The sequence below is a fragment of the Nycticebus coucang genome, chromosome 15 (genome assembly GCF_027406575.1).
Source record: "Nycticebus coucang isolate mNycCou1 chromosome 15, mNycCou1.pri, whole genome shotgun sequence".
Lineage (NCBI taxonomy): Eukaryota > Metazoa > Chordata > Mammalia > Primates > Lorisidae > Nycticebus > Nycticebus coucang.
This window is the reverse complement of record NC_069794.1, coordinates 40,998,711-41,022,191: the sequence shown is the minus strand read 5'-3', so window position 1 is coordinate 41,022,191 and position 23,481 is coordinate 40,998,711. Positions and strand designations below refer to the sequence as shown.

The 23,481-nt window shown below is 31.6% G+C and overlaps 1 protein-coding gene across 1 annotated transcript in view; it reads right to left on the bottom strand.

The window, feature by feature from the left end:
- Window positions 1-23,481, bottom strand: part of KLHL1 (kelch like family member 1) — a 326,246-nt gene that overhangs the window by 96,910 nt on the left and 205,855 nt on the right. The window contains exon 6 of the mRNA XM_053563984.1: window positions 18,902-19,088. Within this exon, the coding sequence (XP_053419959.1) occupies window positions 18,902-19,088 (187 nt within the window). The remainder of the gene's footprint in view (window positions 1-18,901; window positions 19,089-23,481) is intronic.

Here is a 23,481-nt window from a genome sequence, read left to right as displayed (position 1 = left end):
CTCTTAATTCAACTCTTAATTCAACTCACCAGACTCCTTTAATTCAACTCACTAGACTTACCTTAGCTCTTCTCACAACAACATTTAATTCAATATTAATAAACTCATTACCTAACTTCCAAAGCTTTTTACAAGTCCATAAGTTAGGACAGTCTGAAAGCTGCAATAGCTGACAGTGAGGAAGGAACCAGGAAAAAAAATCCTTTGATTTTACTCAAAGAGAGCAGTCACTTATGGCTGTTAAATAGCAGCAACAAACAAATAGATTGTATATTTAATACCTAAAGGACATCCTGGTTAAGCATTAATGATAGACTTGATGTCATAAAATCATTAGAAAAAGGCTGAGTTGCATTAGATGTATTCTTTAAAAAAGAAAAAAGAGCAATAAACAGTGAGAAGCATTTGGAGAAAATTTTAAATCAAAGTTATTTTTCTTGATAACTATAACACAAAACCCCAAAGTTTAAAGTAAATATGATTATAAAGATTAACTTATTTCTTGAGTTTTTATAGTGTAAACATTTCATTGACTTTCTTGTTCCACAATCTACCAAAACTGCAGCTTTGGAATAACAGGTTTACACTCATATAAAAGGCATTACCGCATGGGAAATATTTTTCAAGCCCAAATAAAAGGTTTTTTTTTTTTTTTTTTTTTTTTATTGTTGGGGATTCATTGAGGGTACAATAAGCCAGGTTACACTGATTGCAATTGTTAGGTAAAGTCCCTCTTGCAATCATGTCTTGCCCCCATTCTCTAGGTAATTTGTTACATAAGAATAGCCTTATAAAATTTAAAAATCATCATAATTATTTCATATGTGCCAAATAAGCAACTAAAAATATTCTATATCTATCCCTTGATATAAACCATTTATAAAATAGTCATAGACTGATATGAGCCTGTGTATACAGAATACATTCAAATTTATCATTAAGCATAATGCTGTCTTTTAAAATATATCTATAAATTTTAAAGTCCATTATTATGATTAATGCTAAACTAATTTCATTTAAATCAGAAAATGCAAAAACATGTCTAGTTATTGGATCACAGCCAAAAGAAGAAAGAGTATAGGACCCATTCCCTATTAGTTGCATTATATGTAATAGTTTACATTAATAACTAAAAATTATTCACTTTAAAATCTTAGAATAAACAGACTATTTCTGGAAGTTAGCAAATCAGTAAACCAAACAAAAGTCAATGCATTTTTTAATAAAAACATAAATCAACTATATTATTAGAAGAACTTATTCAAAATAATATCTCTAAGAGAATATTATAGCAACATAAAATCAGCAACATAAGTGCTAGTTTTAGAAGAAGAAAATGTTTAAAACTACTGAGAGATGTAAGTTTAATAAGTAAAAAAAAAAAAAGGAAACAACAAACTATACTCATTTGGAATGACATGACATTGTAGAAGTTATCATATATTATATAGGATGTCCATAAAGTTCATGTGCAATTTAAAATAGTTTAATAAAATAATAATATTTGTATAAGGTATTTAAAAGATTACACTGGAATTTCTCTAAAAATTTAATAGTTACATATGAAGAAATAAATTCTTAAAAGCCAGACAACTTGTAACTGAGAGGATTCACCAGGGAAAAGTACCCTACTTGATGTTAGAAAATACTGTATTACTGTAGAGGTTTGGAAAAAATTATTGATTAAAAATATACTAATTATATTATATAAATGAATCTGAAAACAAAGACAGAAATAACCCTAACTCATATGAGATTTTAATATACTAAAAGTTATTATATACACCAAAGGAAAACATTTTATTTTATTTTTTTTATTTATTTTTATTAAACCATAGCTGTGTACATTAGTATGATCGTGGGGCACCATACACCTGGTTCATAGATCGTTTGACACATTTTCATCACATTAGTTAACATAGCTTTTGTAGCATTTTCTTAGTTATTTTGCTAAGACCTAAGATAACTCCTTATCCTTTTGACAAAAATATATAAACCTTCATTCCTCCTTTATTTTTTATTCCATAATAAATTTTGGGTAAACTGATGATTCAAGTCAAGTTTGTATGAACAGAGAACTTAACAAGTGTTTGTTTTTCTTCTCAAGAGTCCCCCAAACTAACCAAGACAGGGAGAGTACACTGTCAGGGCTTTGGTCAAAGTTTAATAAAACTTTAAATGAACTAAAAGATAAAAAGTAAGCCATTAAATTTTACTTCTAGTTAAAAAGATTAAAGATTCAGAAGGGAAATTCTGACATTAGACAGTAAATATTAATATAAATTACCCATTAAATATAACATATGTTTATATCAAATACATCAAATAGAGAGACCAATAAAAGCAATGAATGAGAAGATAAGCAAAATACTTGGTAATAAAAGGAGTGTATATTCTTGTTGTTAAAAACTTACATAAAATAGGAAGAGAAGTAGAAACATTGAAATAAAAAATATACCAGTGACATTAGCAGACAATGGAAATTCAAGATATATAACGTGTAAACATCAGAAAATTTACTTAGGCTTTCTTAATAACTAAATAATCTTATTATATTTCCAACAGATTCGAAAAATATTTAATTTTGGCATTGCCAACAAAACCAGTTAAATCAATGCAACTTTTGGGAAGGGATATGTGTATGTGTGTTTTGTGTACAAGTAGTAAACAAGTAGCAAATTTTGGAAATGAAGGAGGTTAAATGTTTTATGTGTAACTTCCTACTTTAAATATTTTACCATATTTATCATTTTACCATGAAGGACCTCTATAAAGAAAATTATGAAACCCTAAGAGGGGAAACTGCAGAGGACATTAACAAATGGAAGAACATACCATGCAACATCCTACTTTCAATACTTGGAAAAAATAATTCTGCGTTTTGTATGGAACCAGAAAAAAACCCGTATAGCTAAGGCAGTTCTTAGTAATAAAAACAAAGCTGGGGGTATCACCATACCAGATTTCAGGCTGTATTACAAGGCCATAGTAATCAAGACAGCATGGTACTGTCACAAAAATAGAGACATAGACACTTGGAATCAAATAGAAAACCAGGAAATGAAACCAACAACTTACATCCACCTAATCTTCAATAAACCAAACAAGAGTTTCCACTGGGGGAAAGACTCTCTCTATTCAATAAACAGTGCTGGGAGAACTGGATATCTACATGTAAAAGACTGAAACTGGACCCATAGCTTTCTTCACTCACAAAAATTGATTCAAAATGGATAAAGGACTTAAATTTAAGGCATGAAATGATACAAATCCTCAAAGAAAGAATAGGAAAAACACTGGAAGATATCGGCCTGGGGAAAGACTTTGAGGAAGACTGTCATGGCAATAGCAGCAACAGCAATAATAAATAGGATTTAATTAAACTGAAAAGCTTCTGTATGGCCAAGGAGACAACAACCAAAGCAAATAGACAACCTACCCAATGGGAAAGGATATTTTGCATATTTTGAATCAGACAAAAGATTAATAATCAGGATCTATTCAGAACTTCAATTAATCCACAAGAAAAAACCAACAATTCTATGTATCAATGGGGAAGAGAGATGAATAAAATCTTCTCTAAAGATGACAGATGAATGGCTAGCAAACACATGAAAAAATGCTCATCATCCCTAATTATTAGAGAAATGCAAATTAAAACCACCCTGAGATATCATCTAACCCCGGTAAGAATGGCCTATATCACAAAATCTCAAAACTGCAGATGCTGGTGCGGATGTGGAAAGAAAGGAACACTTTTACACTGCTGGTGGGACTACAAACTATGGAGAAACCTCAAAGAACTCAACCTAGACCTCCCGTTTGATCCTGCAATCCCATTACTGGGCATCTATCCAGAAGGAAAAAAAAAAACTTTTATTATAACGACACTTGTACTAGGCTGTTTATCACAGCCAATTTATAATCACTAAAATGTGGAAACGGCCTAAATGTCCTTCAACCCAGGAATGGATTGGTAATCTATGGTATATGTATACCATGGAATATTATTCAGCCATTAAAAAAATGGAGATTTTGCAGCATTTGTACTAACCTGGATGGAGGTGGAACACATTATTCTTAGTGAAGCATCACAGGAATGGAGAAGTATGAATCATATGTATTCAAATTTGATATGAGGACAATTAATGACACGCTGGGGCATGGGGAAAAAGGAGACCAGACAGAGAAGGAGGAAGGGGGTGTGGGCAAGGAAAAGAGGAAAAAAAAAAAGAAAGAAAAGAAAACAGTGACTAATTCTCACATAAGTTGGATTTAATTTTGACCATAGTACATTAATTAAACATTAATTTTAATTCAACTTGTTAATATGTTGTTTAGGATATTGCATTCTCATTTATAAGTGAAATATGTTTGTAATTTCCCCTTTATAATAATATATTTTCTCCAATTTTAATATCAGGTGTATTCAGATCAAGTAGAACGATTTTGAAGTATTTCTTCTTTTTCTATTTTCTATAAGATTTGGCATGATCTGTTTTTTGAAATTATCTTTTACTTTTATTTATAAATGTTAGTTGTCTAATTTTTCAGTCTTTGGAAAAAAAATAAGAAATTAACTGATGACTCCATGCTGAACCTCAGAGTTCAAAGCATTCTATAATAGATATACTCTTATCTGACAATGTGAATGTTACTTTCTTTGCATTATTATTATTATTATTATTGCTTAAAATTTCAATGCAGAATCGTCTGATTTCTTTTCTGAATGTATTTATCTTCATTTGTTCTTTATGAGGTTTTTGTTTCTATTCCTTATCTTAAACATTGTTATTGTTATCAAATGTTAAGCCCTTTTAATTTTGTCAAGGCAAAAAGTGGAAACCTAATAAACACATGTATATGTAAAAAAAATAAAAATAAATAAATATTTTACCATAAATATGTCTTAGTGTTATTATTAAACTTTTAATTCATTATTTTTTTTTATCTTTTTCACAACTTTAATTATTTTATTTATTTATCTTTTGAGACAGAGTCTCACTATGTCACCCATGGTAGAGTCCCATGGCGTCACAGCTCACAGCAACCTCAAACTCTTGGGCTTAAGTTATAGTCTTGCCTTAGCCTCCCAAGTAGCTGGGACTACAGGTGCCTTTCACAATGCCTGGCAATTTTTTGGCTGTAGTTGCCATTGCTGTTTGGCAAGCTCTGGTTGGATCTGAACTCGTCAGGTCCAGTGTAAGTGGCTGGCACCCTAGCCTCTGAGCTACAAGCTCCGAGACAATTTTATTTTATTTTATTTTATTTTATTTTATTTTATTTTATTTTTTAAGGTTAATATAAGGGTACATGTGATTAGGTTACTTTGCTTTCATTTATTAGAAGTCTGAGTTGTATTGAGTTGTATTTGAATATTTCACCCAGGAGGGGTGCCATATATTCCTACGCTGTACCTGTTAGGTGAAAGCTTACTGAACCCCTTGTCCTCATCCCCCTCCACTCTTCTTGAATTTATTATTTTTAAAAGCAGCTGTTGGTGTTCCTAATGATGTCACAAATAAAGAGATGTTTAAAAAGGTAAGCAAAAATTAAACTTTTGTTCTATCATTGTTACTTAGCTATCCTTTCATAGGAAAGAACTCATATTTAAAATAATGTTATAATAAATGAAGATACATACTAAAAATTATTATAATCATACTTTATTTTTTTCATCTTAATAAAAGTACATTGGACATACACTCAAAACTAATTATCATTTTCAAATTGAATATTTATTTTTATAGTTAATGTCATTTGTACAAATGAGCTAAACACTTAATTATGTTATTATTAAAATACTCTTTGCTCTAATAAACACCTTCTACATAATATTTATTTAAATTTTTCTAGCTTTTGTAAAAATATGGGCATTGGTAAGTGAAAAGAAAACATGGCTGTCATGACGATTAGGTTCTAGTATTACCATGTGTCCAAAATATGTTACTAACTTCTACTTTCAGAAACGTAGCAAAAGAGCATGAGACTGCATTGATCTCCAGCTAAACTGCAAACCTTGGAAAATACATTTCTTTCGTTTCACACATGCTCATATAAATATTCTAATTGAAGGCTCTCTGTGATGCATTGAGGTTTACTCATTTCAAATAAAGGCTTACATAAGTGCTACCTTATGCTTCTGCTTATCTCTAAATCTTTTGCTTCTTATTCTCTGAGTCTCTATCATAGAAGTTAATTTAATGTATGTTGAGGACTTTCTTTGTGTTTTCAGAGAATAGCCACATGTTGGAGGATTAAGATCAGGTATTCACAAAACAAATGCAAAAATCAGTCAGACTTATTATCCTTTGGGTCTAAGGAGACTTAATGTGGAGAAAGGATATAATTATCCTCACTTACTGTTCACTCACAGGAATACGGATCAAAACAAATGTACTAAGTACTTCAAGAATATATAATTGTGGAGTGCCTTTTGTCATGACACATTATTCCTTATTCAACCTGTGTTCATTGAAAGACCTAGAGAATGCAGAATGATGTGGTCTAATCTTCTGACTATTGAGAGACAAAGTTACTATTAGCATAAATTTAGAAGAATCTGACCTATAATTTTAACATTGAATTGTCCTCAGAAGCAGCAGCAAAAATGGTTACAAGTAAGACATTGAGATTTTTTTTCTTTTCGGTGAAGGTAAGACTATGAAAGAAAACTTCATGGACAGGTGCCTAATTTCATTTTGGATAAAGAACACGGCTTCTGGGCTGAAAGTCTCTTGTGTACAGACTTATTGCAGATGCCAAAAACAGGAATTTAACTTAACATCTGAGCATCTTTTCTAATTCCACAGAAGTGGACACCTATCTTTATTTAGTTCTTTCTTTGGGACTAAGAAAGATGATTCTTAGGAAGTATTATTCTTCTCTAAAACATCTCTTACTCAGTGAGTAGATAACTATTTCGGAAGAAAATTCTTTGTGTGTGAAAAGCAAACTGAGATTTGACTGACAATTTTATTTGTGGTTTCAAGCTATTTCTAAAGCTTTGTTCTAACTGGTGACCTTGAACTAGTAATCCCCAATGACATATTTCAAGTTCAAAGATAAAGTCCTAAAGTAGAACCAAAGTGACTGAATAGAGTTACTGGGAAAAGTAAGGGTATTATTATTATTATTATTATATTGTTTTTCTTCAGAAAACCACACAGTATCTTCAAATTATTTCCCTCACCTAATTACAAATACTCAGGTTTCTTTGACACAGAATTGTAAGTATATCATTTTCTTAAGGCCATATAAAGACTTCAAAATGTGTCCAGCTGCAGGATGAAAAGCTGTTTTTTAAAAATTCCTGCCAGTGTACCCTGCTCCGTTTAGGCAAAGGAAATACAAATCAGGTCAAGGGAGCCAATATCTCCTAGATATTTCACTTTCAATTTCTGCCTTTCAACAATAGTGATAATATGCAAAGAGTGATGAGAAAAACTTAGAATAAAATGATCTCGCCAGTCCTTTGAATAGAAAGAGAAAAATACTAGGGGTTTATTCCTAAAGTTAAATAATTTCTTAATTTAAAATATGTTAAAATCAAAGCCATATGTTGCATTAAAACATCATAATATATGCTCTATTATAAAATAATTCAATAAAAAATATCTAGAAAATTAAGTTTTTATTTTGTAGTTTATAATTTAAACTTTTCACCCCTTTGTAGTTTTCTTCATCTTTTCCCCACAACATTCCTATTACTATTGGTCACATATAGAACATTCCTTTGAATATACATGAAATATTTGAGGTTATCTAATCAGACACCTGGCTGTTAATTCAAATCAATAATTAACTGTGGCTGCATCTAGGTTGTCAACAGGGAGGCCAGGTAAAAAATATAGAAATATATTGGGCAGTGGCTATAGCTCGGTGAGTAGGGCACTGGCCACATACACTGAGGCTGGCGGATTCACGTGGCCGGACCTGCTGAAGAACAATGACAACTACAACCAAAAATAGCTTGGTGTTGTGGTAGGCACCTGTAGTCCGAGCTCCTCAGGAGGCTGAGGCAAGAGATTTGCTTAAGCCCAAGAGTTTGAGGTTGCTGTGAGCTATGACGCCATGGCACTCTACCAAGGGCAACATAGTGACACTCTGTCTCAAAAAAAAAAAAAAAAATATATATATATATGTATACATATGCACACATAGAAACACACATAGAAATATAGGATGTTTTTAATTCTCTTATGTCTGTTCACTCAGTTAATCGCTGTCTAATGGAACAGTCACTGCTACCAGGAGCTCGGCATGCCATCTGCATACTTACTATTTTTTAGGTTCTATTTATGTTCATAGCTATCATAGATGAGATGACAAAACAATGTAATAATAAAATTTTATTATTGTTTTTTCTACCTAATATACAAAGAATACCAGTTTGAAAGATGCACAGCTTTTAATTTGGTTACTTTTTCTTTGGAACTAAATATTTTTTCTAAATGCCTTAATCTAGGCCAAAAGGTAACTTTGCTTGTCTACATTATCCTGCATGCAGGAAAGTGTCCTATGGCAGTTGAAGGGATACAATTTTAATCTTATTTCATAATTAATAATGTCTAATTATTGAAACAAAAGTTTTTAAAAAGGTCTCTTTTAATGTGGGAGAAAAAATTTTAGGAGTTTTATCAGAAAATGACATTTTCTATTCAATATGGGAGTACCTACACAAATGGTTTAATATGATATAATTAATCAGACTGATAAACATATAAAATAATGATTAATTTCTACCCATGTTTCAGAGGCTGGCAGTGGCAGCAGTCACTAACAGAGATTTTTGAGCCACTTAAAAGGAATAGAGTCCATAAATTATGTGCAATAAAGATATCTGTAACTAGAATCTTATGACAATAGATCAAGTAAATGTTAAGAATAGTGTATGTGAAAATAATTTGTATAATTGGTATAAAATATACTTAATTATAATATCCTTATAATCAAGAATGATTGTTGCTTGAAAATAATCACCTGATAGAGAATAAGCTGATAATAGTCTTGAAATTTTGATGCATATAAATGTAAACAATGGCAAAAATAGTGTTTTTAAAATATATACGTGCAAATCAGTTGTGCAAAAGCACAACTTTATCTTTTTATAATTTAACTCATCTTGTTAAGAACCTTCCTTTCAAAAGAACCTTCATTTAAACGTCAAAACCTGGCTACTGACACTTTACCTGTTAACTGAATTTGCTCTGTGAAGCCATAATAATTTCAGTTCCAATGAATAGAAACTTAGGTGTGGGAAAAATGCCAGCAATGAATAACGTATGTCACAACATTTCAAAACATCACTCCTACCATCACATAGTGAATCAGTATTTATCAGGTTTTTTACATCTATCCTTTCTTGACACATGTAATATTTCTCAAGGAGCTACGTAATGTTATTATTCCCATTTTACATAGAAGGAATACCCACATTTAGACTACTTAGTTAACTTGCTAAATTTGTAAGGCTCACACCACCACATCAATTTTACTAAAATGAAAATATCATGCACCCAAATATATTTGTGGTTATTGTTGAGAGGTTAGTCTGTAAAGTCTATATACAAGACAAAAAACTACTAAAGTAATTTAAATTATTTTAGAACATTTTCTTAGATTTTTAATAAATTCATTTTAGATATTAGACCAGAACAATACATAGACATATATGTAGCTATATTTATGTAAGTTTAAATCCAGTATGAAAACCTAATTTTAGTTTGGTACTTTGTTGTTCATTATACAGAGTAAAACACTGAGCTTTCTATAGCGTGCTTTTATGTAAAATAAAAAATAAGTAACTAAAGTACAACTATACTCTCAGCCACTATGTAGATATTGGAACTTTCTAAACCATTAGCATGTTCAATTCTCCCACCTCTTTTTTACTCCAGCAAAATTAAAGTTTATATCATTCTTATCATTTAAATTGTTTTTTTCTCTCTCTTAACAGGTGTGGTTGAATTCTTTGAGTAATATATATAGTTAATCATTAATGACTCCAGCGTAATAGAGTAAATTAAATGTTCTTGCCCACTTAGGTATTTATTTATGAATTTTACTTTCACTATTTAATCATCTCTCAGGGAACATATCATTATACGTATACATAATTACCTACAAGTGCATCCTTGTGTGTCTGAAACACATTAAACGCTGCATGTTCCTAAACACGTTTTTTAAAAGTCGGTCATCAAGACTACCTGAGTATAAAACAGAATTAATGTAATATTCTTCAAAATCTTTGACATTAAATAAAAATACATCCTATAATTCTGCTATTTCAAGAATATTCCATATGTACAGAAATGCCCCCCAAGACCAATTTGTTACACAACATATAAAATGTTATTAGTAGAGAAGATTATGAAACAGCAAATAGGTTACTAAAGATCATCCATAATAAAAATAGCACCTTTTTGGTGATTCATTTGTTGATATATTGGCATAATTTCCAAGAAGTAAGAAATTTTTCATGAATATATTTTTGCAAGGCACAAAAATTATGTTATAATTATAATATAATTGTATATACATATTACAAGTATAACATAAATTATAATATCAACATATATGTATACTCAACGTGATTGCACAATGGTCACAAAATTTCTCTCACATGACAATTTAGAGCAATTTTATTTATATTGGATAAAACTGAAAATATTCCAGGTTTCTATCAACAGGAGAAATGATAAACAAGTTATTACTAATCAATTAAAACATGAACTAGTTGTATATATATTATCATGATGAATCCCCCCAAAAGAGTGCTGATTGAAATGAACTTTAGGTAAAATAGTACAAAATGTGAGATTCAATTCATATGAAGTCCAAGAATAAGCAAAACTAATTTAAGTTGAAACATATTAAAAGGAGTGCTTATCTTTGGAGAGATGCAGAAAACTCACAGAAGTGGAGAGAGAATATCAGTTCCCAGGGCTTGAGAGTGGGGTAGCAGCCACTGGGATATGTTGATCAAAATATTCAACATTTCAATTAGACAAAATTAATAAGCTAAAGAGATTTTTTGTGTAACACCGTAACAATGTGTTGTCTACTTGAAAATTGTTTAAAGAGTAGATTTAACTGTCTTACCATTGAAAAATGATAAACATGTGAGGTAATTTATATGTTAATTAATTTGAGGTAGCCATTCCACAATGTACATATATTTCAAAGCATTATGTTATATAAGTTGAATATAAATAAATTTTAGTTCTCAATTTAAAAAAGTTTGTTTCTTCAAATAATTTTTTCTTTCAAGAGAACATATTACCATGAATGTTAAATTTTAAATAATGAGTGATTTAGAATATTTATGATTTATTTTAATAAGAAGTGACTTTAATACATTTACTAGACACAATTTTGGACATTTAAAAATACTAATTTTGTGGTTCTTTCTGCCTATTACTTGAATAAAATTTTAAAATGTAAACTGAACTTTAATATATTATACTTGAAAATATGTAATTGAAAGCTAGAGTATGTAAGAAATTGATATAACATGGAATTTGAAAGTAGGAAGAATTACAATGTGCTTAGAGTTTTGTGTACATAAAAAATTAATTTAGCTAACATGAAAAGGAAATTACTATAATAGAATAGTCAAAATTTTAAATTATATACTTTCTTATATTCCTTATGTATTCTCTTAAATCACAAAATAAGGTTTATTTAACTGGCCTGGAGATGTTACTTACACATTTCAGTATAATACTAATTATGGTCTTTAGTAAAATCTAAAAGAAATATAGTGAGAATTGAAGTATGTCAAGTGTTTTGCTGGTATTTAATAAAATGTCATGCCTAGCACATCTCACCATTTACAGATTAAATGTAGGCAAATGAGAAAAAAATGATAAAATTTTTGGAATTATACAAACCCCTACATTTAAATTCTACCCTAACTACTTACTAAATCATAGAAATGTCAAAATCAAAATTAACTAGAAAAATGCTCTCTTGTTTTAGTTTTAGTAGGAAATAAATGAACTTTTATATATGGCAGTATTTGAAAGGAATTATTTAAAATATGTCATTGATGAAATTATTTTATTATTTCTAAATGATTAGTTACTGAAGAAAAATATTCCAGATCCATAATAATTTCTTGCAGCTTAAAGAACCCTATGGGAAAAGTATTTAGAAAACAGTAACTTTCTATTTATATTTTGCTTTCACATCTTTAAAATATTACAAGGGGGAGCTTTATATTAATATAAAATTTATGTTAATAAACAGTATATTTTACATCAAAGCTAATGCTTCATGAATATATGTATTATTTGACCATTCTGGACATCCACCAAAATCAGTTATATTGGTTGTAATTTAATTTTAGTAGATGTTTACAGGAAGCCCAGTTTAGTAACAATTATTTCTAAACTTTAAAGCATATATTAATAGCTCTTCTTATTAATTGATTGTTATTCAGAAATGGGAATTAATGTATTACTGTACAACAAATGAATATTCAACAATTTATACTTGAAATTCTTGATGATCCCTCAGATCCAAGACATTTGTTTGGGCTCATGACTTTGAATTACATTCACTGTTAGAAGAATGTGTGAGATCTGATCAAATTATTAATGAATGATGAACTATATTGTATTTAGAGATGTTCTAAATTAATATGTGATACAATTTAATACTTTGAGATAGGATTATACTCTCCATTTTAGAGACTTAGAAGTTATATAGGAAGATAGTACTACTAAGTTTACAAATCATCCAAAATTAACTAACCATGGAAATGTTAATGGTCTATTTCACAAATATATAAAACGTAATATTCCATGGTGTACATATACCACAATTTGTTAATCCATTCATGGGTCAATGGGCACTTGGGCTTCTTCCATGACTTGGCTATTATTAATTGAGCTTCAGTGAAAAGTCTGGTGCAAATATCTTTGTTATATAGTGATTTTTGGTCTTTTGGATATATACCTAGCGGAGGAATTGCAGGATTGAATGGCAGGTCTACTTTTAGATCCCTGAGTATTAAAAAAAGATGGAGACTTTACGTCTTTTATATTTACATGGACAGAGCTGGGGCATATCCTACTTAGTAAAGTATCTCAAGAATGGAAGAAAAAGTATCCAATGTACTCAGTACTATTATGAAACCAGTTTACAATCACTCACATTTTCATTTGAAGATAGATCACAACTATGGCCCAGGAGGAAGGAGGGAGGAGAGGAATTGGGAGCTGAGGGGAAAGGTCAGATGGAGGGAAAGTGAATGGTGGGACCACCTTGCATATTGCAAAGGTACATGTAGGATCTATTAAGTATAGAGTATAAATGTCTTAACACAATAATTAAGTAAATGAGGTGAGGTATATATTAACTAATGTGATGTAAGCATTCCAAATTGTATATGAAATCAGCACATTGTACCCCATAAATGCATTAAAGTGAAAAAAACAAATACATAAAACATTTGAAAAGTGCAAGGTCTTAACAGTTTGATTATAAACAAAATATCTAATTTCCAAAAGTTATAGTATATAATAAAACAAGTAAAATAGTCAGCAGAGAAAAATTTAGAATGAAAAAGAAAGTGGAGGCTTCCACTTGTTGGAAAATAGAAGACCCATGCTGACATTTCCTCTAATTATAATACTAGTATATTTGCGCAAATTACAAAGCTCTTTTACATATCTGGGCTAAAACAAAAATAAGGGAACTCTTCAAGGTCATAGCCAAATAAATAGATGAAAGAACAGTAAGGGGAAACTTAGGAAAGAGCTAACAGAATAAGGAAGCCAGCATTTCTGTGGGTTAATGTTTACACCAAAAATAGCTGGAACATCTGCCTTGAGTCATACATAAGGTTGGAGAACAAGGAAGCAGAGATGGTGCATTAAGCCTTGATCTTTAGAAAGAACTCACGTATCTAAGTGGTGCAGCGGTTCTTGTTGAAGCAGACTGCTTCACACGAGGTAAGTATCTGCAGTTTAGCCCTCTAAAAGTTCCACAAAGTAAAAGGAATTAACTATGACTTTACAGTAATGTTACCTAAAACACAAAGAACCAAACTGACCTTAAGTGAGTATTACTGGAAACAACAAACAACAGATTTACAATTCCAAGCATTTCAATGTTGGAATTATTAGTTACAGGTTATAAAATAAAACGTATCAGAGTTAAGAAATAATGAAAGAGGTGAAAAAAAGTAAGAAAGTAATATAAAAACACCCAAATGATCATGTAAAATTGAAGCAAAAATTGAGAAGTCTCAGAAATAGACAATGTTCAAATAAAAAACACACAAGCCCATGTGCTTTTAACCATGATGGGTTAGCTTGTATTAGACAAACGATCCATCCCCACAACATAACTGTAGAGCTCCAGTTTTAAATACAAACATGAACTGTTGTAAAATATTAGACAGTAGAAAAGACAACTAACACTTAAGAGGCCACAATCTCAGAAAGGAAGGATAGGAACTAAAATAAGACTAATTCTTTGTCATTGTTCCCTTGAGATATGACTGACAGATTGACAGGCGGTGGTTTGCTAAGAGGCAAGCTGCAGAAATTCAGGGAGAAAATGGAAGTTAAGATGCTACACGTAACTTACGAATAGTTGCAAGGCATAGTACTATTAATATCTTAGAACTAGGGCGAACTACTTCTGAGATCGAAATACAATGGCATTTAGGGCTCACTGGGGATGAGTGAGTGGCCCCTGTATACATATTGAAAACAAAACAGAAGAAGAGCAGCCTTCGCACATACCAAATCTTAGTCTCAAATCATCTAATTCTCTTTTGGATTTCTAAATTTTCTCTCAAAAGTAAATTCTGTCTGAGAAACATTATTGCTATCTAGAGCCTCTATATATTTTCTTATACAATATTCATAATTCTTTCAACAATTGCCAAGCACATTATGCTACTCAGTAGATATTTACAGCCAACTGCTAAAGTGTTAAAATGATTCCCTTTAACATAAAGAGGAATTATATCCTAAACTATTTCTGTTGAATTTTGTACTATGTAGTATAGCCAACCTATTAGCTCCAGAAACTGTGATAATGTATGTAATAATTACAAAAAGGGAATTAACATATCATTATTATTCATTATCTACCTAACTAAACACATTAAAAAATTGAAATAGAAAAAAGTTCAATGTCACTATCAAGAAAAAAATACAAATAAAATAACAGGAATTTGGGGGACCATTAACAATTCTTTCTACTTTGTTATATCAGAACATGTTCACAGTAAAAATGTTTTAAAGATAGAAATGTATTTTTGGGGCGGCGCCTGTGGCTCAGTGAGTAGGGCGCTGGCCCCATATGCCGAGGGTGGTGGGTTCAAACCCAGCCCCGGCCAAACTGCAACAAAAAAATAGCCGGGCGTTGTGGCGGGCGCCTGTAGTCCCAGCTACTCGGGAGGCTGAGGCAAGAGAATCGCATAAGCCCAGGAGTTAGAGGTTGCTGTGAGCCGTGTGACGCCACGGCACTCTACCCGAGGGTGGTACAGTGAGACTCTGTCTCTACAAAAAAAAAAAAAAAAAAAAAGAAATGTATTTTTGACATAGCAGTAAAATTAGAACTCCTTGTATAATTTCATGTATTTTCTAGAAAGAAATCAGTTCACATGTCACAAAAGCTTTATCTTTTTACCTACTAATTTTTCTTTTTTTTTTGGATTTTTAAAATTTATTTCAGTGCTGGTAGAAAAAAGGTAAATTCACAAAAAAATAGAATAATAAATGTTCTATTCTCCTACTTAAATCAATGGCTGGACTTCTGCATATTCTTTCTTCAGAATCTTTAAACTATTAGAAAAAAATTAATAGGCACCAAGAAATTAGAATCAAAGGCACCATCATCCAACATCCATCTGAAAAGATGCTGACTATAAACAGCAAATGTAATACACTACAAAGTCCTCACATTGAGGGTGGCACCTGTGGCTCAAGAAGTAGGGTGCCAGCCCCATATAGCGGAGGTGGCGCGTTCAAACCTGGCCCTGGCCAAAAACTGCAACAACAACAAAAAGTCCTTACATTGACATACGTTTTTTTTTCCATAAGCCTTCATTTTTCTCATTCATTTTTCCCAATTCTTCCTCTCCCAACATCTATTTAGTATTTCTCAAAATTTCAACTTACTAAAATTTTTAAATAGTCAGTAGGTAAAAGTCAGATGTCAGTCACCAGGTTAGTGAATTGAAAAGGCTAAAAACCAAAATCAGAAAAACCTGAGTTTGCTAAACCAGACCAACTCATTCTAAATAAATGATCTTGAGCAAAGTAAACTATCTCCCTGAATGTCTCTTTTCCTAAATGTAAAATAAAAATAAAACAATAAAGAGCTATTGAAAAATAAGAGAGTTACAGAAAGTGTTGCCATCTGATGGAGTTTTTTGTGTATGTTAAGAACATAACGTACAATATAATGAAAGTCTTTTGTAATAAAATATACTAATTCTAAATTTTGTGTTTAATGAAATAGTGTTTTGTTTTTTTTTTATTGCTGGGGATTCATTGGCGGTACAAGAAACCAGGTTACACTGATTGCATTTGTTAGGTAAAGACCCTCTTACAATCATGTCTTGTCCCCAAAAGGTGGGCACACACCAAGACCCCACCCCTCACTCCTTCCCTCTCTGCTCTCCCCTTCCTCCACCCCTACCATGTCATTAATTGTCCTCATATCAAAATTGAGTACATAGGATTCATGCTTCTCCATTCTTGTGATGCTCTACTAAGAATAATGTCTTCCACTTCCATCCAGGTTAATACGAAGGATGCAAAGTCTTCATTTTTTTAATGGCTGCATACTACTCCATAGTGTTCATATACCACAGCTTGTTAATCCATTCCTGGGTTGGTGGGCATTTAGGCTGTTTCCACATTTTGGTGATTGTAAATTGAGCTGAAATAAACAGTCTAGTGCAAGTGTTCTTATGATAAAAGGATTTTTTTTCCTTCTGGGTAGATGCCCAGTAATGGGATTGCAGGATCAAATGGGAGGTCTAGCCTAGTTCTTTGAGGGTTCTCCATACTTCCAAAAAGATTGTATTAGTTTGCAGTCCCACCGGCAGTGTAAAAGTGTTCCCTTCTCTTCACATCCATGAAGTAGTACACAGCTATGATTTAATATAAAAATAAAAAATAAAAATACCTACTAATTTTTCATCAAGGAGTCTGAGGAAAACAGAGGTTAGGATAAACTTTTATGTATACAGATGCTAATGGTGGCATTATTTATGGAAAAAGAATTGAATCCCATCAAGGTGTTATTAACAAGGTTAAGCTCAAGTCACCTGTTACATTTCCATACAAATCAGAATTAGCTATTTGTAATAATGGATTTCAAAAACTTAATAAAATGTGTATTCACAATACAATCTATGGTATAAGTAGTAAAAAACAACATATCAAAAAAAAGAAAACTCCGGGTATGTTAACAAATCCGATGTACATATTTTTAGAGTCTTAGCAATGTCATGTCAGAGAGAGGATGATGAATACAGTATGAGTAGGTGTACTATACAAATGTAGATATATAGACATGTAGTATATCGTTATGTGGATATATAGGTGTATACACGTGTTTGGGTGTATGTTTATACAGAGGGAGATATATTATGGTTTTTGAAATAACCAACAAAATCACTAACCAGATTCTGTCTTTTGAGAAAGAAAGTAACCCAGATAGATGAGATTCTATTTTAGAGGGCTTTTCCACCTCTGTAATAATGTATTTAAAAGTTTAGCACCTCTTCCCATTATTTGTATTTTTATCTCACAAGTACTCACATCCAACTCAGATGGTCCAGAAACAGTTGTTCCTTCACTTTCTTGGCTGCAGTTTTTTAATCTTTTCTGATTTTCATGGGTTGACATTCCATGGCTCATTTCACATGATAATTACCAGAAATAAACTTCCCAGTAAATAGTAATTACAAGTAAAAAAATTAAACTATGAAAACCATCTAATAGCAACAGAGATCTTTCTGACAGACAACAAATGAAAGCATGTCATTTTCTGTGGGTTAAATAGATTATTTCTCTTCAGGTACTATTTTGGAATCTCATTTCACAATGGTTGAAACGGGTTTTATTGCTTTGTTGCAATTTTTTCAAATAACAAAATCTTTTAAAACAGGTTGAATATGTGGTCACGTTCTTTTGCTGTTAATTGCATTTGTTTTTTATATGTGCTTGAAATATACTATTATTTATCACTTACACACAAACACAGGAAAAATACACTTTGCACATTAATTCCCTTGTGCACTTGTTTAAGAAAGTTAACACACACATAAGAAAATCTGGGGTGGAGAGACAAATATTGAATATTGGATATTTTTCAATAACTATAGAAAAGTAAGAAAAAAACCTTTAAATGCATGTGTTCAGTTTTTAAACAAACCACTGATTTTCTTTTGAAGAACCATATTGGTAAACACCATTAATTTTGTAAATTAAAAAATCCAACATAATTATTTTAATTGTTTATTACTTGTTTTGCTTGTATGTGAGATTTTTCAACTCCTCAGAGACAAAATGCTCTCCATAACTGTACTCACAGCAGGCATGCATTTGGTGCCTTACATTTATTAGCATTAAAATGCAGGACTCAGTATATCCAACACATTATTTGGGCTGTGTGTAATAAGACATCTGCGTATGAAGTCTATATATAATGCATAAGAAATAAATAAAGCATTTAAAGCTGAGTAGGAAAGCAGCAGCTACAGGTTAAAAATAAGAGATGATGTTTTAATTTTTCTCTTAATCTTAAATCATGATTAAAGCTAAGTTTATATGAGCTTTCTTGGTATTACCATACTATCATATTAGAATTATTTCATTATATAATATAGAATGTGTAGTTGTTCAAATTTAGAATTATATACCTTTGTTGTTATCCATTCCTCCTACAGCATACAGAGTTCCAACTGTAGATTTTCTGGGTTTAGTTCTTGGACTTTGCATTAAAGTTCTTCTTTCTGGCAATAGATGATATTTCATTGCTTCCAAAATCAGCTTTTGACATTCCAGATCATTCTTAAATAATGCATGGTTTTCTAGGTCAGCTAATATCTGTGAATAATACACAATCACTGTTAATACCGCTTTGTAAGTGAATGAGCATTATGATACCAATGCTTAAAATTAGTCAACATCATTACCCATGTATCAAGAAGAAAGCAGATTATAGTAAGAATTCATTACACTGACAAGGAAAAACAAGTAAAATGCGTGGCTTTCAAGAGGGATAGAATAAATATTATTTTTGACTTAATATTATTTGTTATCATCTTTCTACAAATAGAAAGATACTTACATAGATCACTTTTCCATTTGTTTTATTACAAAAGCTGTTTGTAAATCCAATATACTTGCTTTTATTACTAAAAATATGTTTGGTAAAGGAAATTAAAAAGAATTAAAAAGAAACCTTGAACAAATTAGGTCATAACATGCCTATCATAAGTATTCATATACTTAATGTAAGATGCTCCATCTATAGTTTAAACTCTTTCAAATTCAAAATAACTCAATGAAAATGAAAAAAAAAAGTTCCTCTTAACATCAAAATATGCAAGGAATTGAAAGGTGGTATATCAGGCAAAGTTACTTTCCAACACTGAAAATTTTATTTCAAAAATTCAGCACGTGTAAAAACAAGAGACCAGTAGTTTTAAATTCTATTATGTCTCTGTTTTGTTATAACCAGTTTTTGCTTCTGAAAATTCTTTTGTGCCTATTTCTTTCAATGCATCCAAAGTGTCTTTTATTTTCCTTTTCTTCTGTCCTTCTTTGGTTCTTTCAGTATCATCTTTTTCATTTTTAATGGACCCTGTTTCACTTCAAGTGACAATAAAATCTCTTCCATACATTTAGAAAAGTCATGGGTGGAAAAGTTAACATTTACCCCCTGACTTTTCTTGGACATGGATAAAAAACCATGAAATATCTGTACATAGATGTTTACTGAGTGAATAAATTAATATATGATGGAAGCATGCAAGTAAATAATTAATTTGAACACTATAACTCAAATATTAATTAAATTAAATTAGGCTACTAATACATTAATTTATATATATGTATATATTACTATTATAGGTTTCAGGAAGAATATTAAAAGCTATGAGGAAGACAACAGAGTATCTAAGATTGAATAGGGAGTGTAATGCGTTGGAACTAACAGATGCTTTGAAGTCATGTAAGTGAACATATATAACTGTATACTCAGGTCTGTTTAACTTTTTTTATACTAAACTCTAAATGCCTTACTACCTCCTTTTATTTTGAGTGGTTAATTCTAAAAAAACAAAAAAGCTGATATGCAAAAAGCTAAGGATAGTCCAATGGAAATTTGTAAAAGGGCTACTATTTTACTCTTTTATTCATTTATTTATTTTTATTTTTTCTTAGTCTCACATTTTTGCCCTCAATAGAATGCTGCAGTATTATAGATCACAGCAACCTCAAACTCTTGGGCTCAAGCAATCCTCTTGCCTCAGCCTCCCTACAGGCATCCCCCCACAACACCCAGTTATATTTAGAGATGGGGTTGTGCTCTTTCTAAGGCTGGTTGTGAACTCCTAAGCTCAAGCAATCAACTTGCCTTGGCCTCCCAGAGTGTTAGGATTACAGGAAAGAACCACTGTACTTACCTATTTTTACTTTTAGTAAAAATTTGTTTTTATTCACATGAGGACATATGTATTTCTCACAAGGCCACAGTGGTCTTTATAAACATCATATCTATTTATAAACATCATATCTATCTATAATAACTCTTGGTCATCTGTTTTTCAAGATATTCTTTTCTTCCTTTAAGCTTTTCATTTATTTATAGGAAAAAAGTACACTTTATAAGGGTATATAAATGCACATTTATATACATATACACATACACATATAAAGTTTGTTAATTCTTTTTCCCCTCTTCTTCTACCCCTATTTTTTACTTCTTTTGAGAAAATCATAGATACACTTTTCTTAAAAAGTAAACCATTCTGTGGATAAAGCAAGATGATAGACTAGAGAAATCTCCTTATTAACCACTCACAGTGAGACAAGGTAAAGAGAACTTTAGCCACCTCTGGCTGGAGGAACCTAGCCAGTGACCTCACTCTGGATGCACAGGGAAGCAGTGGAAGACTTCAGGAGCCAGCAAGGAGGTCTGCAGCTGAGGTAAATCAGCACAGAAGGCAATCTATTTTTATTTGTTTGTTTGTTTGTTTTCCTTTCTTGAAGGGTTCAGGGGTCAGCATTGGTCTGTGTGTGTGTGGGGGGGTCATGGCCTTGGTCTGCTCAAGGAAGCCACAAGCTTGTGGTTTATGATATCCTTCCAGTGTTGGCCCTTAAAAAGACAGTATTGGTAGGTGCCCACTGTGAAATACTGTTGATTTTTTTTTTTTTTTTTCTATTTGGCAGAGGTGGGATCTTGCTTTTTCTCAGACAGGTAAGGAGCTCCTGAATTTGAGGGAACAGCTCATCTCAGCCGCCCAAAGCCCTAAAGTCTTGGGTGTGGTCAAAACAACCTGCTAAACACCACCATTTTTCCTATCTCTCTCTTTCCTTTTTCTAGCTTTTCTTTCTTTCAACCCCTTCTTTATTTTTCTATTTATCTTTTTATTTTCTTTCTCCATTCTTGCTCTTTAAGCTTAGCTTACTTTTGGCCTTATGAGAAAAAACCACTTGAAGACCTAAGCTTTGAAACAAGGCAATTTAAAAGAAAGTGGGAAGTGAAAAAACACGGGGGAGGAAATGAATAAGGAGAAAACACACACGAGGAGCAACCAACAGAAAAATTCTAGCAACATGAAAAACCAAAACAGAGCAATCTCCCCCAAAGGATCATGAGGTAGCTACCTCAAATAATACCACCTATAAAGACTTAAGGAAATTATAGAAAGAGAATATGAAATATAGATGGTTAAAGATGATAAAGTGAATTGATGAGAAAGTGGAAAAACAGAACCAAAAAATGGATAAAGGACATGAAGAATATAGAAAAGATAAGGCAGATCTTAAGGACATGAAGGAATCAATCAGAGAACTTAAGGATGTGGTACAAAGTATTAGGAACAGATTAGACCATGGAGAAGAAAGAATCTCAGATCTAGAAGTTAAAGCTCTTGAGTTAACCAAGGCAGTTAAAGAAGCAGAAAATAAGAAAGACAGAAAGAAAAAAATTTGCTCATAGAATTATGGAAATTGATGAAGCATTCAATCATATGAAAAATATGTATTTCAGAAAGGGAATAAGAATGTCCCAAAGGAATGGAAGCCCTACTGGAGGATATCGTAAATGAAAATTTCCTAAGTTTCACTAAAGACTCTGAAACACTCCTTTAAATGGGATATTGAATAGCAGGTGGTCTCAACACAAAGAAGAATCCCCAAGACATATTGTAATGAACTTGTCCACAGTCAAGACAAAAGAAAAAATTCTGCAAAGATCCAGGAGTAAGAGCTAATTGACCTACAGGGGGTAAAACCAAACAACGGTCTTTCACAAAGTAAGATGAATAGAACTCTGTCACACTTATCAATTCTCTTAATACATGTTAATGGCCTGAATTCCCCACTGAAGAGTCACAGGCTGGCTGATTAGATAAAAAAGCACAAGCCATCCATATACTGTCTCCAGGAAACACACCTACCTACCTTAAAGCACAAAACAAGATTCATAGTAAATAATTGGAAAACAATATTTCGAACAAATAGAAATTAGAAGAAAGGAAGGGTCACAGTTTTCTATTCAGATACAAATGGATTTAAAGTGACTAAAATTATGAAAGACAAAGATATTAATTTCATACTGGCATAGGGAACAATACAACAAGAAGACATTTCAATTCTAAATATTTATGCACCCAACTTAAATCTTCTCAGATTTAAGAAATAGACATTTATTGGACTGAGCAATATGATCTTCTTTAACACCATGAATACTGGGGACATTAAACCCCTCTGGCTGAACTTGACAGATGCTCTTAACAGAAAGTATATAAAGATATGAGACTTAAATGTGATGCTAGACCAACTGTGCTCAATATACATATAGAGAACATACCATCCCAAAGCTAAGGAATATTCGCTTTTCTCATCAGCCCATGGAACATACTCCAAAATAAATCATATCCTGAGATAAAAATCAGGACTCAACAAAATTAAAAGGATTAAAATTATACCTTGTATTTTCTCAGACCAGAGGTAATAAAGGTAGAACTCAACTCCAACAAAAATTTTCAGCCCCCCACGAAGGGATAGAAATTGAACAACCTTATCCTGAATGACAATTGGGCAAAGAAAGAGAAACAGGAGGAAATTATTGAAATTTCTTGAACATAACAACAAAAAAAGCTATAACTTAACAAAACCTGTGGGATACTGCAAAAGCAGTCCTAACCAGGAAACTTATCTCATTAGATGCCTACATTAGAAAAACAGAAAGAGAACACATCAACATCCT